Source organism: Anolis carolinensis, chromosome 5 (assembly GCF_035594765.1).
Source record: "Anolis carolinensis isolate JA03-04 chromosome 5, rAnoCar3.1.pri, whole genome shotgun sequence".
Taxonomy (NCBI): domain Eukaryota; kingdom Metazoa; phylum Chordata; class Lepidosauria; order Squamata; family Dactyloidae; genus Anolis; species Anolis carolinensis.
The window spans coordinates 35,482,072-35,496,765 of record NC_085845.1 but is presented as its reverse complement, the minus strand read 5'-3'; the positions used below and the strand labels follow the sequence as shown (position 1 = coordinate 35,496,765).

The 14,694-nt window shown below is 42.2% G+C and overlaps 1 protein-coding gene across 2 annotated transcripts; it reads right to left on the bottom strand.

The window, feature by feature from the left end:
- Positions 1–4,646: 4,646 nt before the first annotated feature.
- Positions 4,647–13,899, bottom strand: spry1 (sprouty RTK signaling antagonist 1). 2 transcript variants are annotated; one of them, XM_062983627.1, is made up of 3 exons: positions 13,718–13,899; positions 11,501–12,146; positions 4,647–6,819 (listed from the first exon to the last, which is right to left on the bottom strand). In XM_062983627.1, the coding sequence occupies exon 3, from the start codon at positions 6,762–6,764 to the stop codon at positions 5,802–5,804; it is 963 nt and encodes a 320-aa protein (XP_062839697.1). In that variant the 5' UTR covers positions 6,765–6,819; positions 11,501–12,146; positions 13,718–13,899; the 3' UTR covers positions 4,647–5,801. The 2 variants fall into 2 exon arrangements, with proteins under 2 accessions (XP_062839697.1, XP_016849595.1); XM_016994106.2 differs by lacking the exons at positions 11,501–12,146; positions 13,718–13,899 and adding an exon at positions 9,229–9,812.
- Positions 13,900–14,694: the final 795 nt, after the last annotated feature.

Genomic DNA, 14,694 nt, shown 5'->3' with positions numbered 1-14,694 from the left:
GGAGTGGTACCTATTAATCTACTCCCATTTGCATGTTTTTGAACTACTAGGTTGGCAGAAGCTGGGGCTAACAGCGAGAGCTCACCCTGCTCCCCACATTCGAACTGACCACCTTTTGGTCAGCAAGTTCAGCAGCTCAGTGGTTTGACCTGCTGTGCTACCGGGGGCACCAAAAGACCTGATATTGCCCATATATTTTTTTAAAAAAGCAACAACAATAATAAAGTATGTAGAACACGCAAAAAAGAAAAAAGAAATTCCATCAATAAAACAGAAAACTAAACCTTGAGCTACTGATATCAGGATCATCCATTATAATTGTGCCTATTGTATAATATGCTGGAAAATAAGAACTTGCTGATATTAGTGTGCACATCTGTGTGCATACCGCATTTGGAGTACATATACTGGAATCCCGTCCCAATTGATATGGTTATACAGGGTCATGGGAGAAGTCTCATCCTTCAGTCTTTAGAATTGTTTATATTGCATTCACTCACAAGCACCCTTTATTTTCTGCTTAATTTTGCACGAGTAAAAGAAGTTGAATATGCCTGTTTTACTGTAAGTCATGAGACATGCTTCTCATGCACCTGCCCATATCCAGTGGTTGAAAAAAATCTTTACTGTTTATGTAAGAATTAGCAGTATCCTCAAACAATTAAATAAAGCCTTTTCACCTTTGAAACAGGCTTTCAATGAAATAGGCTTTCCAATGAAATGGGTAATACTTCTCAAATCCTAGTTGGGGTAGAAATTACAAGGCGTTCTAGATTGCAGGACTCAGCAGCCTCAGCTTCCATCTTCAACTGCGAGGAATTGTGGGGGTTGCAGTCCAGCATCTGGAGAGCCACACAACTCCTGACTAATACAATAATATTCTTTACAGCAGGGGGTTGTACTTGCCTTCTTCTGAGGCTGAGAGTATTACTTGTCCAAAGTCACCCCATGGATTTCCATGGCTGCACAAAAACTGGCCATCCCAATATTCGGACCACTAGACCATGTTGGCAGTAACAACTGTATCACATTAAGCCATACTGAGTAAATTATGCAATATGTCAAGGATAAAAAAAATAAGTATAGGTAAATATTACAAAGGGTTTTTTTAAAAGTTACATTAAAAGTATTTTACATTTTTAAAAAATATCAATATGAATCCATTACTGGAATTTCTTTTGGAGCTTGATACAGTTAACATAGTATTGGTTGTGCATAAAACAAGCATCAGAAACACTTCATGAACTCAGTTACATATCCTAAACCAATTATGATTAAAGCACAAATAAATGTGCATTCTTTTAAAAAGTCATAGACTACAACTTTAAATTTATAATTCTAAAGAGGAAAAATAGTCTGTAAGGTTTTTTTCATGTCAGGAGCGACTTGAGAAACTCAAGTTCCTTCTGCTGTGAGATAATTGGCCGTCTGCAAGGATATTGCCCAGATGAGAGTTTAGGATTGCAAATTATTAGCTTAATAAGGCACACACCTGGACAAAACTCCTCCTGGAACTGGTGTAGCACACAATTGAAATTATCAGCACTTTAACATATAATATGTAATTATTTAATGTACTTGGGATCTGAGACTTCAGCCCCTTTTGTCAGATGTGTAACCTGACCAATGGTTCTATTTTTCTATTTGTATTCAAATGCCCTGAGATTACTGTGTAAAGTAAGCCATACTTTTCACCAGCCATAGCATGCTGAAACCACATTTCAACCTTTATTCATGAAAGTTCCTTTCTGATGCAACCAATAACTTAGGTATACTCAACAGATGCAGAAGGCCAACTCACGGTATACTCACTTCCTACAGTAAACACTAAACAGGGCACAAACCATCTGCAGGAAGTATCACATTTCCCAGATGTGAATAAATGAATACTTTCGAATGCATTACTATTACCAAATAAAAAGCACAATCATGAAGCCGCACCGTGTGCTACAAGTGAGAAACAGATGGATATGTATTGTGCACAAAAAAATTTAAGTTGAATATTTCATATCAATTTTTGTTTTGCAAAAAATTTGCAAGAGAAATAATGGTGAAAAAGCTAAATTAAATGAGTTTTTAAAAAATGCCTGGATAAATCTTAAGTCTTATGGGACTTATACGGAGATCATATAATCAGCAATGTATTGACAAACGACATCAGACTTTAACTCCTACACAATTGCTTTTAAAATCAAGGGTAGTATTAATGTGATGAGGCAACATGTTGCAGTGGTTTGAGTGCTGGACTACAATTCTTGAGTCCAAAGTTCAAAACCTCTTCAGCCATGGAAACTGATTAGGTGACCTTGGCAAAGTCGCTTTCTCTCTCAGCCTCAGTGGAAAGCAAGAGCAAATCTCCCTCTGAACAAATCTTAACAAACCTTACCAAAAGGAAACCCAATAATAGCTTTATCTTAGGATCACCATGTCAGAAATGACTTGAAGGCACACAACAGCAAAGCACAAATGTAGCTTTCAGAGTTGATAGTGCCAAATACATACTTCTTTGAAGTTTTCTTTTATTTTGGATAATTTTCAGCACGGCCATTGAGAGCTGTGGTGGCACAATGGAGTAAACCCTTATGCCAACTGGACTGCTGACCTAAAGGTTGGCTTGCTGACCTGAAGGTTGCCAGTTCGAATCCATGCGACAGGGTGAGCTCCCATCTGTCAGCTCTAGCTTGCAAGGACATGAGATAAGCCCGGGCATCCCCTGGGCAACGTCTCTGTAGACGGCCAATTCTCTCACACCAGATGCGGCTTGAAAGTCACTTTTGACACGATAAAAGAGCACGGCCACTAGCTAGACTGGATGGCAAATTTAAAGAGCAATAGTCTTAAAAGGAAAAAAAAAACATTCCAAATGTTACTGTGTACAAATATCTACACATATTTTGAATGTCATGAGTCTGTCCTTCAAAAGGCATCCTCTTGTGCATATTCAGAGAAATGTATTATATACAGAATCACATTTTTGTGCTTATACTTGTTACAGAAGAGCACCTTTAAGTAATCCAGATTATAAGAGTATGGTCATATATATAGTTGGCAAATTTATGCTCTTACAAGAGACAGCTGTAAAGTCAAGTGATTAAAATATAGCAAGCCTTTTTACATAAATTATTTTTTAATAAACCAATCAACAAGTGCAATATCGAATGCTGTTGTTTCCATTATAGTGGCTGGATTTACTGAGGTCCCCTACGTGAATGTGAAGAGCAAAGGATCAACAGTGCAGTTATTGACATGATCCAACAAGATTTGAAAAACCATTGGGCAGCAATGTATGCTTTCTTTAGAAACTTATAAGAATGAAAGCAATTTGAATGGGTATCTTGCTTTCCAGTACTCCCTAAATAGTAAAACACTCCTAATAGTCCCACTATTGCAAAACATTTATAAGAGTCACAGGAGGTAGAATTCTATACTAATTCTTAGTAACCATTTGTAAATTGATAAATTTGAACAAATCAAAATTAAAGAATTAGAATTATCCAGAAGATTTCCAAGTAATACACTTTTGCAACTGAAGGTACTTTTGGTTATAAATGTACTTGATTGCATGGTACACTTAGTAAGATTCAAAATTCTTCCATCCTTCTGATTCTTATTCAAATGGAAAATTTAGCTATTGTGCACTTCAAGCAATGAGACGTTAATTCTTAATAATGAATAAGCATGTTTGGCATTTTAGAGAAAGGGAGCATTCAAGCTAATGGGAATGTTATTGCCAAAACTCTTCATAAGGAAACTCAAGCTCAAGACTCGATCAAAAACACAGCACCAAAAAACTGACCATAGATTGGAAATGTTTGACTGCAACTGTTTGCAATTGTGAGCCTGTATGTGTGCATGAACATCTCTTCAAGTTGCTTACTGACTTATCATGACCCCATGAATTACATAAGTTTTTCTAAGGAAATGCTCAGAGGCAGTTTTGCCAATTCTTTCCTCTGAAAGATAGCTTATAGCATCCAGTATTCATTGATGGTCTCCAATACAGGTACCAACCAGGGCTGACCCTGCTTAGCTTTCAAGATCAGACAGGATCTATATCTTTAGGGGATTTAGATGCCACATTATGCCTTCATTTCAAGGCACACATGCTCGGCAATACTCTTAAATATTAATATAAAGGGGAGGGGGATCACGAAGTATGATAAGTTCCACTCTATTTGAAAAATAATAGGATTTTGTTATCTTTGCTCAGCTCCTTTTTTATAAGCTGTCAGCACTTTTTGCCATTTGCACTCTTGAGGACTAAAAATGTTAATAAAAATTAATGTGTAAGTAATTCATATTGAGGAAAAAATCTGTAGCTTCACAAATGTAGGCTGTGGCCCACAAGTTGTTCCCCTCTGGGACTGAGCAACATTACAGAAATACTGTGATACATCTTGGAGAAAATGTTTTTAAAGAATGGTGATTAAATAAAACTAAAATGCTAGCAGTAGTTTCACAGTCATGAAGAATGATGAAGGAATAAAGCAGCAATACCTTTACAGTGCAATCCTTTATGTGGTCTACTCAGAAATCAGTCTGACTAAGCACAACCAAGCATATCATTCCTGAGTAAATGAGCGTAGGACTGCAGCCTTGCTACTACTAACAATTTATTGTTATATTAACAAATAAAGAACCCAAGAGACATTTTCATTAATTATTATATTTTCTGCATTATAGTTTAACATAGGTACTTTCTTTGTGTCACCCTTATTTTCGTTAAGTATTGATATTTTGTTATATTCAAACAGGAGTACATTTTTGGAACAGTCTTTTGTAATAAATATCATAAAATAATAAAGATTCACATAATAAATATTCTTTACAATAAAAAAGTTTTAACAAACCTTTGTCTTAAAAATAGTCTTGAATCCAACTTTGTGTTTTTACATAAAATATACAAAAAAGCACCACAATTTGTGGCTAAGGCAATAAAAACAGAGAGGATTAAAGTTACTGAGCACAGGGATGAAGTTAAATGGCATTAAACCACAGAAATAACAGAAGTGTTAAGAGATCCAAGAATGTTTATACAACTGTATGATACCTAAAGATTATTAGTCAGATGTTCAGAAACCAACAACTTTAGCATTAAAAGAACAGTTTACATAACTGAAATCATAAGGCCTTGTATATATCTGAAGGTTATAAGTACAATTCAAGATAGCTGTAGCCATAGCATCTCTAATGCGCAATTGGTTGGGAGTGATTTCACAAGCTAATTGGGGTTTCATAATGTGGAATGTGAAGACATTTTAAAGACTTCTCCAGGTGAGCGCAACATGCTTGGTGGCTATAATTTGAAAAGACAGCAAGCACCAGGTTTGCTAAATTCCAACCCATATATAACAAATGCTTTCTCTTTATGTGAAAGGGCAGGAATGTGGGCATTTAAAAAAAACAATAGTAGGAAAGATTACAAATAATCACTTTGAAGCCGTTATGAATTGTTCAAAAACAGAATTGCTGAGAACAAAATAAAACACATATTTGGGAAATTGTGGAGAACAAGACTTCAGTAAAACACAGTATTCTCGTTATTTTTTATGGAGGGGATTACTCACAAACCTGAGATGACTTGCCAAGATACAAAATTAGATGCAAGTATGGGGGCCACACTTATCAAAGACCACAGAAATACCCACATGTGCTTTTGCTGAAAGAAGTTGTGAAATGAAAACATGTGCATGAAAGTAAGAGAGAAAAAAGAATGGAAAATGGAGGAGAGGGCACAAAAACAGAAAAGCCAGCCACAACCTGAAAGACAGTCCGAGGAACTGAACATTTTCCTCCATAAATCAGGAAAGTTTGCCTTGACCTCTAGAAGGGCAACTTTCCAGCTTACAATAAACTGTGTTGGAGTTCTTACATCGGCAACCTGGACGGTTGATCCGGTCGTAACATCCTCGGCACAATTTGAGGCATCCTTTTGCTGGTGGATAGCAAAGCAGGCAAGGCAAAAGCAAGGACATGGCTCCCATGCATAAGTACCTACTCCAGCAATGTGACTGGGAACAAGAGCAAGGATTATCCGCAGCAGAGTCCCCTTCATCATCATTGGAACAGTGGTAGAAGATGCCTTTGACCAGGCACATACAGGTGCTGTATTCCACCATGCTTTCGGCTGAGCACAAGCACTGCCTGTTGCAGGCCAGGCAGGAAGGCAAGGCCCGGGGTGCCGTGCACTCTCCACATTTGCACTTCCCACACTGTTCACAGATAAACTTGTGCTGCGTAGAGTCCTCTTTTAAGGGACTCTTCAGGTCATCCACAATCAGAGTCGACGGCTTGGGTTGTGTCCAGATTGGCCTTTCAGATCTGTGACCAGGAACAGGTCGAGACTGGGGCGACCTCAGCAGCAAGCCCTGCTCTGAAGATGCGCTGCTGTTGCTGCCTGAACTAGCGGCACTCCCAGTGCTTGTGGACCTGCTCAACACAGGTGCTCTCGAGCCATGTTGTTGCAGTGCATGTCCTGGGTAGCTGGGCCTATGTTCATAATTATTATTCACATTAATCGGTATGATTTCATGAGTCCTTTCATGTTTTTCTTGCCTGGGGGCTGCCCGTGGAGCTGACTTTTTCACCACCGAAGGGCCTTCGGTGTATTCATTGTTGCCCCTTATAGTCTTGATTTGATCCAGTGACAAGATGGCCGCAGGCTGAACATCTCTCTCACAGTCTGCTCTTTGACGGCTATCCAAAGAGGGCTGCTGAAGGACAACTAATGAACTGCCACTGCCATGTTGACCTTGGGACTCCATCGATAGCGATCTCTAGATCTGGCATTCACCAGGAACCTGGCATGCATCTGAAGTCCTAAAAGAAACAAACATTGAAGAGAAGAGTTAAATCACAGGAAATGGAAGTGAAAACAAACAAATGTTTTATGGCAAGCCACAAATTGCCGCAACTACCTAATAATATCCCAGAGATACATGGATAGAATTACACTCATTCCAAGTACCAGGACAAAGATCAATTTAGATGAAAGTGTAAACAAAGGACACAGAGAGCTATCATGCAATTCTTAAAAACACGATTGTGAATGCCTGCAAGTCTTACATGAAATAATTACTAATAGTGTCTGAAAATAAAATTATGAGATAATGCCCACACATCAAAGTGCTATGGTATTTGGTCAAGGCATCTCCATGTTACTTTATCTAACCACTAATAAGCAAAACATTATCAAATAAAAGAACACATATTGAGCTTGGGGTGAAAAAGACAGAATTACATTCAAACCATTAAGGATCTATGGATTCTTAAGACTAGCATTTTACCTGTCAAAACTACATTCTAATGTCAAACCATCTTCTAAACATGAATTCCAAACAGCTCCATTTTACCTGTGATGCCTGAAGCTGATTAGCAACAGAGAAAGTATGTGAAGAATTATTTCTGGGTAAATATATCACTTCAAAATGAAGGAACTAGCCTGCTCATTACAGCAAGGCACCAGATGTAAACAACATCCTGTTACACAATAGGTTTCCAAATGTTCTTGGACCAAAAGGCAGGGTGTGAGAGGAGGAGGTGCAGGCCCCAAAGGTTGTCGGGGAGGAGAGAGAGGAATTTAGCAGATGTTTGTGAATGTATGTGCACAAACAAATGAGAAGCCAGAAAGTAACAGATATACTGTCACAATGAGTGGCGAGAGGGGTTGGTGATAAATAGGTCTCTAAATAGTTTCTTTCATATTAAGCCAGAAAGAAAAATAATAATTTCACACCCATGCCTATGTCTTTTCGAACAAATATGGAGAGCATGGTTTGAACAAATTACTCTCATTAATTTTTTCGCAAGTGCTGTAAAAGTAAACAAACATGGATTGCTTCTAATACATTTAAGCAAAGCAGAATTCTCTATTTGAAAATCTGAAAAACTCCAATATTTCCTTACATGAACTGGTGCAAAGGAGACCAGGATAACGTTACCACTGCCGTTAGTTTCTACATAAAACATTGCCAAAGTGTTCACAATGTCTTACACATGTCACATCAGGAAGCAAGACTACTATGGTGACTTCCATATTAAGTAAGATTGAGTGAAGCTAAGACAGTCACCCAGTTAGATAACTGAGGAGCAATTAATTATTTCCTTAGCCTCTATACTACAGAGGCTCGTTCAATATTTAAATACTGGTTTTGTGCCTTTAAGCAAGAAGCACCCTTGAAGAAACACAAAGAGCACTAAAGCTGAGCCTCAAAGTTTATATATAAACAGTAACATTACTTTTGTCACATTATTACAAAAATGAAACAACCAACCAACCATTTGATTTCCAACAACAAATGGCCCAAAACAAAGTTCAGCCTCGCAGAGCAAAAAAGGTGGCATCTCCATCTTTTTCTCTTTTCCCTCCCTTGGTATGTTTCAGTAAAATATCAGAACTCACTGCGCAATTGTAAAAGAAAATATTTTCCTCCCCCCACTTCCTTTTTTAAAAGGCTTGGAGAAGAAGGAAGCCAAAGTTCAGATTCCTCCCCAGCCACATGGCACCTGCTCAAGATGTAGACTTTCAGATAAAGAACGCTGCTCAGTCAAGTTGCACCTTATCTACCTCATACATGAGTTTTCCTTCCCACAGGCCTTTAGCAAGAATGCTACTTGGAACAACACTGAAACGACTTAAACGACAAAGCTGTGAAAAATGGGTGCTTTTCCCTATTAATTTTCTCTTCCTATAAGCAAATGGATTCTAAACTCAAAAGAAACAGCTACCCAGTTCAGTTCAGTAAAGTACTCATAAGAATGAAATGAACTGCATGCCCCTGGTAATAAGTATTCTGAAGTAAGTCTCAATCTGTTCAAGGACCATTGTTTAAAAATTGGGGGGGGGGGAGGGAATAATACCTAAAACCAGAATTTTTGAAAAAAATGTAATTACAACATCTTCACTTTAATGTTTAAGGGGAATACAAATACCAACTTCTTTGGATTTGTTCTCTCAACTGCCTCTGAAAAGCAGTCTGACTGTCTGAAAGAGGAAAGGGTGTACAAAATATATTTCTTTCTAAAGCGACTGGAAAGAAACGGAGGAGTCCTGAACTGGCGAAAGAAGAGGAAGGTGGCAGTGTTGCCCATTCTGCAATCTGAGCTCAAAGGAGGCCATGAATGCCGAGCTGACGGAGAGGAAGGAAGAGGAAAAAGTTATGAATGAAAACAAGAGATTTCTCTCCCCCCTTTTGCAGGAGGAGGGGAAAAGGCTGAGGTTACCATTACCTCAGGGGGGCGGACTCTGTAAGGCTTACAGCAGCCACTGCTCTCCTTCTCTCTACCTTTCAAGGCCAATATGAGCGATGGGCCAGTGCGAGTTGGAGCATGCAGGGATTTCCACACACCCCTTGCTTCCTTCCTTCCTTCCTTCCTTCCTTCCCCTGTCGGTGCGGGAGGCGGGGAGGAGGCCAAGGGAAGCCTTTTTATCTCTGTCTTACCCACCATTTCCTCCTCCTCGCCTCCACGCCTCTCCACTGACCCGCTCAAATCTCATTCAGGCTCCAAGGGGAAATCCCTCCAGAGCTGACTCCATGTAATTAAACACAGGCACGCACACACGCCATTAAAAACAGAAGACGAAGAAGAAGAAAAAGAAAAAAAGAGCTTTCAGGGAGAGTTTCATTAAACTACCAACTTCAGTTGAACAAAGCAACAACATTCCGAACATGGGAGGGAAAAGCCTCCAAAGAAATCTGGAATATTTATACTACAGTCACCTGTCCCTAGTCCATTTTACACACACCAGACCACAGTGCTAATCCTACACACAGGCACAAGTCTCAAACACTGATAAAGCCACATTTCACCCACTAACTGGTGAAATGAACTGTTCTCTTTGTCTTGTATAAAAACTGTTATGGCTTGAGACTGAATATGGGTGCATCTGTACCATAGAATGAATGCAATTTGACACTACTTTAATTGCCATGGCTCCATGCTTAGGAATCCTGGGGTTCACCGTCTAGGGAGGCCCCAGGCCTCTTCAGCAGAGTTTGTAAAAGTACAACTCCCATAACTCCACAGCATTGAGCCATGGTGGTTAAAGGGGTGTCAAACTGAATGATACAGTGTACACGTACTCACGATGGACCGCCAAGTGCTTGAGAATGAATCCCAAACCAATCTGTGAAGCTTCTGTGGCACTGTTGTGAATATCAATGCAAGTACTAAATTCTGTGGCACAAAGCCATTTTGAAGTCAAATATACATTCTAGGTAGTGGAGTTACAATAACCAAGCTACAGAAAAGCTTCAATGTGACTATTCTACCAGCAGAAATAGCTGTTACTATTATTGTCATCATCCGATCACAACAGAATCAAGACACAATCTGGTCACATATTTCAGTGGGTAAACTACCAGCATAAACACTCAACAGCAACATTTTCACAGAAAATTCCCCCAAACATGTTGTGCGTGAATCAACATGTTGGCTGAGTAGGAAAGAATAGAAACACCTGCACACATACAGAGGGCTCATCTGCAATGTAAAATTAATGCAGTTTGAAACCACTTTAACTACCATAGCTCAATGCTACATAATCATGAGAGATGTAGTTTGGTGAGATGCCAGTTCCCTTTGGCAGAGAAGGCCAAAGATCTAGTAAAACTACTTCTCCCATGATTCCACAACCTTGAGCCGTGCTCTGAAATTGCATTCATTGTACAGTGGGAAAACTTTGGCTCTTCATGTGTTTTGGACTTCGATTCCCACAATTCGGCTGTTAGGAATTGTGAAAGTTGGAGTCCAAAACACATGGAGGGCTGAACTTTGCCCATGTCTGGTGTCGATGCACCCAGGGAGAGGAATCAAAGCATAATTGCCTTGGGATGAAGCACATGGCGGGAAAGATCCCCCAAACCCCTTTCCAAACCCCCAGCCCGCCCCTCAAAGCAAGCAAGGGTGCATCTAAACTGCTGATTGAACTGCCATGCCCCAAAACCATAGAATCTGGAGAGCTGTAATTTGGTGATGCACCCACCCTCTTTGCCTTATAAAACTACAACTCACAGGATGCCATAGCATTGAGACACGGCAGTTCAAGTGGTGCCAAAGTACATTCATTCTACGGTGTAGTTACACCCAAGGAGAGGACTCAAAGTAGGAATGGCAGCATTGGGAGAAAGTGCCTCTCAGAAGCACCCTCTCTCCAAACCCCCGATCTGTCGAGCAATCAAGGATGTGTCTATACAAGGCATGAGCAAACTTCGGTCCTCCAGGTGTTTTGGACTTCAACTCTCACAATTCCCAACAGTTAGGAATTGTGGGAGTTGGGAGTCCAAAACACCTGAAGGGCCCAAGTTTGCCCAGGCCTGGTCTACACTGAATCAGGGCTAAACTGCACTGCTTTAATGCTATAAGGTAGAGGCAACCAAGACTCAGTCGTCCCGGGGAAGCCAGCAAAGCCAGTGAAGCTGCCTAAGGGCACCTGTTTGCTCATAGGTGCCAAGCCAGGCCCCTAGAGTCCATCTTGCAAGCTCTGCAGAAGCTCACTTACTTTTCGCTATGGCAACTCCGTGTGAAAGCAACCCCTAAGTTAGATCCATGGGGGGCCGAGGGGTCTGTCTTCTGCCTTAAAACGCCACGGGACTCATTGAAAGAAGACTCCTTTTGCCAATCCTTGCTGCTGGGGTGCCAAGGGCGTCTTCTTCTCTTCCTTCTGGAGCAAAAAACAATCCTGTTGTGCCCCAAAACCCCTCTCTTTCCCAAGGGCGAACATTCAAGGAAAGGGGGCAATTGAGTTGCCTCTATCCCTCACTCCTTTCCAGCAACTGGTTCAAGAAGAGAGGCGGTGTCCATGCGCTTCAGATCCAGGGGAAAAAAGGAAGCCTTCTTTGGCTACCAGGTGGAAAAGAAAAAGAGAGCAGGATTGAGCTTGCAAAGTGCTCTCTGGCTCAAACTCCTCCAGCATCCACACCAATGGGAGACTGTAAACAGACCGGGGAGGAAGGAAAAGGGGGGCTTCTTGCGGGAAGCTGGTTGGACTCCTTTCTCTCTCTCTCTCTTTCAGTGGGAGCTGCCTTTTCTTCTTCCAAGGCGCGTGGGGCACCGCTTCCTCGACTCCAAGCTCCTTTTTCTTGTTTCACCGCATGGTCCCTTCGAGCTGGAGCCAGACAAAGTGCCCAAGCGATGCCTGCAGGAAGCTGGGGGAGAATAAAGAGAAAGAGAGAGAGAGAAACAGATAAGTAAAGAGAGCCTGGACAGGTATAACTCCAAGCGGGGCTATGACTTTGTGGCAGAGCTGCCATGTGCTTCAGAGATGGAGGCGGCTGTGACAGACTACACAGAGAAGCCATTGAAATCCACAAGCATGTGCACAATTTCAACAGAAACCATGAAAATGAACAAAATCTGGCTACCTGTATTTTAAGAAACTCTAAAATGAGGACAGTAAATAAAGAACAACACTCTGAAAACAGGAATTCCAGACAAAAAAACAATCAGGGCCAGCTAACACCTCCCAACAAAGGATTCCCCCAGGCAGGAATCAGCCAAGCTTTGAAGCTGCAAGGCTTTTCAATACTAATCAAGGTGATTAATTGCCACATTCACACTTGCCTCCAACAGACAAGAGTTCTGGATTGTTGTGAGTTTTCCAGGCTGTATGGCCATGTTCCAGAAGCATTCTCTCCTGACGTTTCACCCACATCTATGGCAGGCATCCTCAGAGGTTGTGAGGTATATTGGAAACTAAGCAAGGGAAATTTATATATCTGTGTCCAGGGTGAGAAAAAGAACTCGTGCCTGTTGGAAACAAATGTGAATGCTGCAATTAATCACCTTGATTAGCATTGACAAGCCTCGCAGCTTCAAGGCCTGGCGGATTCCTGCCTGGGAATCTAAAAGCAGGACAGTAAGTAAAGAACAATACTCTGAAAACAGGGGAGTTCCAGACAGGGAACAATCAAGTCTAGCTAACACCTCCCAACAAAGGATTCCCCCCCAAGCAGGGAATCAGCCAGGCTTTGAAGCTGCAAGGCTTTTCAATGCTAATCAAGGTGATTAATTGCCACCGACAGATAGATAAACCCCCACTTGCCTAGTTTCCAACCTCTGAGGATGCCTGCCGTAGATGTGGGCGAAACGTCGGGAGAGAATGCTTCTGGAACATGGCCATACAGCCCGGAAAAAAACTCAAAAGCAACTCAAGGAGGCGGCTCGCTTGACAATCTTGTGGCACCCGATGGGAGATTTTGTGTGGGGTTTGGAAAAAGGGGGGAAATCCACACAATGCAAAACACACACTCACACAGACACGCAGATCTTCGCCGCCTTTGCAATCAATCTCTCAAGGAACAAACGTCTCACTTTGGGAGAGTTTGGCAAAGAAAGGTCCCAGTTTGGAGGCACCATGACTCAAAGAGTTGTTTAGAGCAGGCATGGGCAGAGTTGGGCTCTCCAGGTGTTTTGGACTGCAACTCCCACCATTCCTAACAGCCTCAGGCCCCTTCCTTTTCCCCCTCAGCCGCTTAAGCGGAAAAGGAAGGGGCCTGAGGCTGTTAGGAATGGTGGGAGTTGCAGTCCAAAACACCTGGAGAGCCCAACTCTGCCCATGCCTGCTTGAGCGACTGCAGAAAGGTGCCAGGCGCTCCCAATGAGAACAATAAGGCCGCGTTGAGCCGATCTGCGCTGGAGCTCCGCCTCGGCTGCACGCAAGGCTCTGGGCTCCGCAGCACCTGAGCTCCTTCCCCAAAGCGCCTCCGGAGCGGATTACCGATTGCAAAGGTGTTTCCTCCCCGAAGCGCCCCCACAGCAAGCTAAATCCAAGGCGGAGGGGCAGCGCAGGCTGGTCCGGTGGTGTCGGCGGCGGAGGCGATCGCCTTGCAAGCGGCGCTGTCCTTTTGCGTGGCTCTTTTCCGAATGAGCTCAACTCGGCACGGGAACCTTTCCGCGCCGAGCCCCCCTTTCGCCCCCTTGGTCCCGCCCCCAATGATGTCAATCTGTCACTCAGAGGGCGGCCCGCAAAACCCGGCGTGGACTCTTCCCCGGCACAGCTCCTTCCACCATAAGCACGCTCATTCATGCCAATGCTTGCTAACCATTCATAGAATCACAGGATCATAGACCTCATGGGCAATCCAGTCCAACCTCCCTGCCAAGAAGCAGGAAAATCACATTCAAAGCACCCCCGACAGATGGCCATCCAACCAGAAGGAGCCTCCACCACACTCCGGGGCACAGAGAGAGTCCCACTGCTGAACAGCTCTCACAGTGAGGAAGTTCTTCCTAATGTGTTGTCGAAGGCTTTCATGACCGGGATCACAGGGTTGTTGTATGTATTCCGGGCTGTATGGCCATGTTCTAGAAGTATTCTCTCCTGACACTTCGCCCACATCTATGGCAGACATCCTCAGAGGTTGTGAGGCATGGAGAAACTAGACAAGGAAGGTTAATATCTATCTATCTATCTATCTATCTATCTATCTATCTATCTATCTATCTGTGGAGAGTCCAGAGTCTTCTCACACCCTGGACTCTCCACATATATATATTAACCTTCCTTGCCAAGTTTCCCCATGCCTCACAACCTCTGAGGATGCCTGCCGTAGATGTGGGCGAAACGTCAAGAGAGAATACTTCTAGAACATGGTCATACAGCCCGGAATACATACAACAACCCTGTTCTTCCTAATGTTCAGGTGGAATCTCCTTTCCTGTAGTTTGAAGCTGTTGTTCCTCATCCTAGTCTCC

Excerpts from the sequence above, each read along its gene's own strand:
- spry1 (XM_062983627.1), bottom strand. The coding sequence starts at position 6,764 with ATGGAGTCCCAAGGTCAACATGGCAGTGGCAGTTCATTAGTTGTCCTT.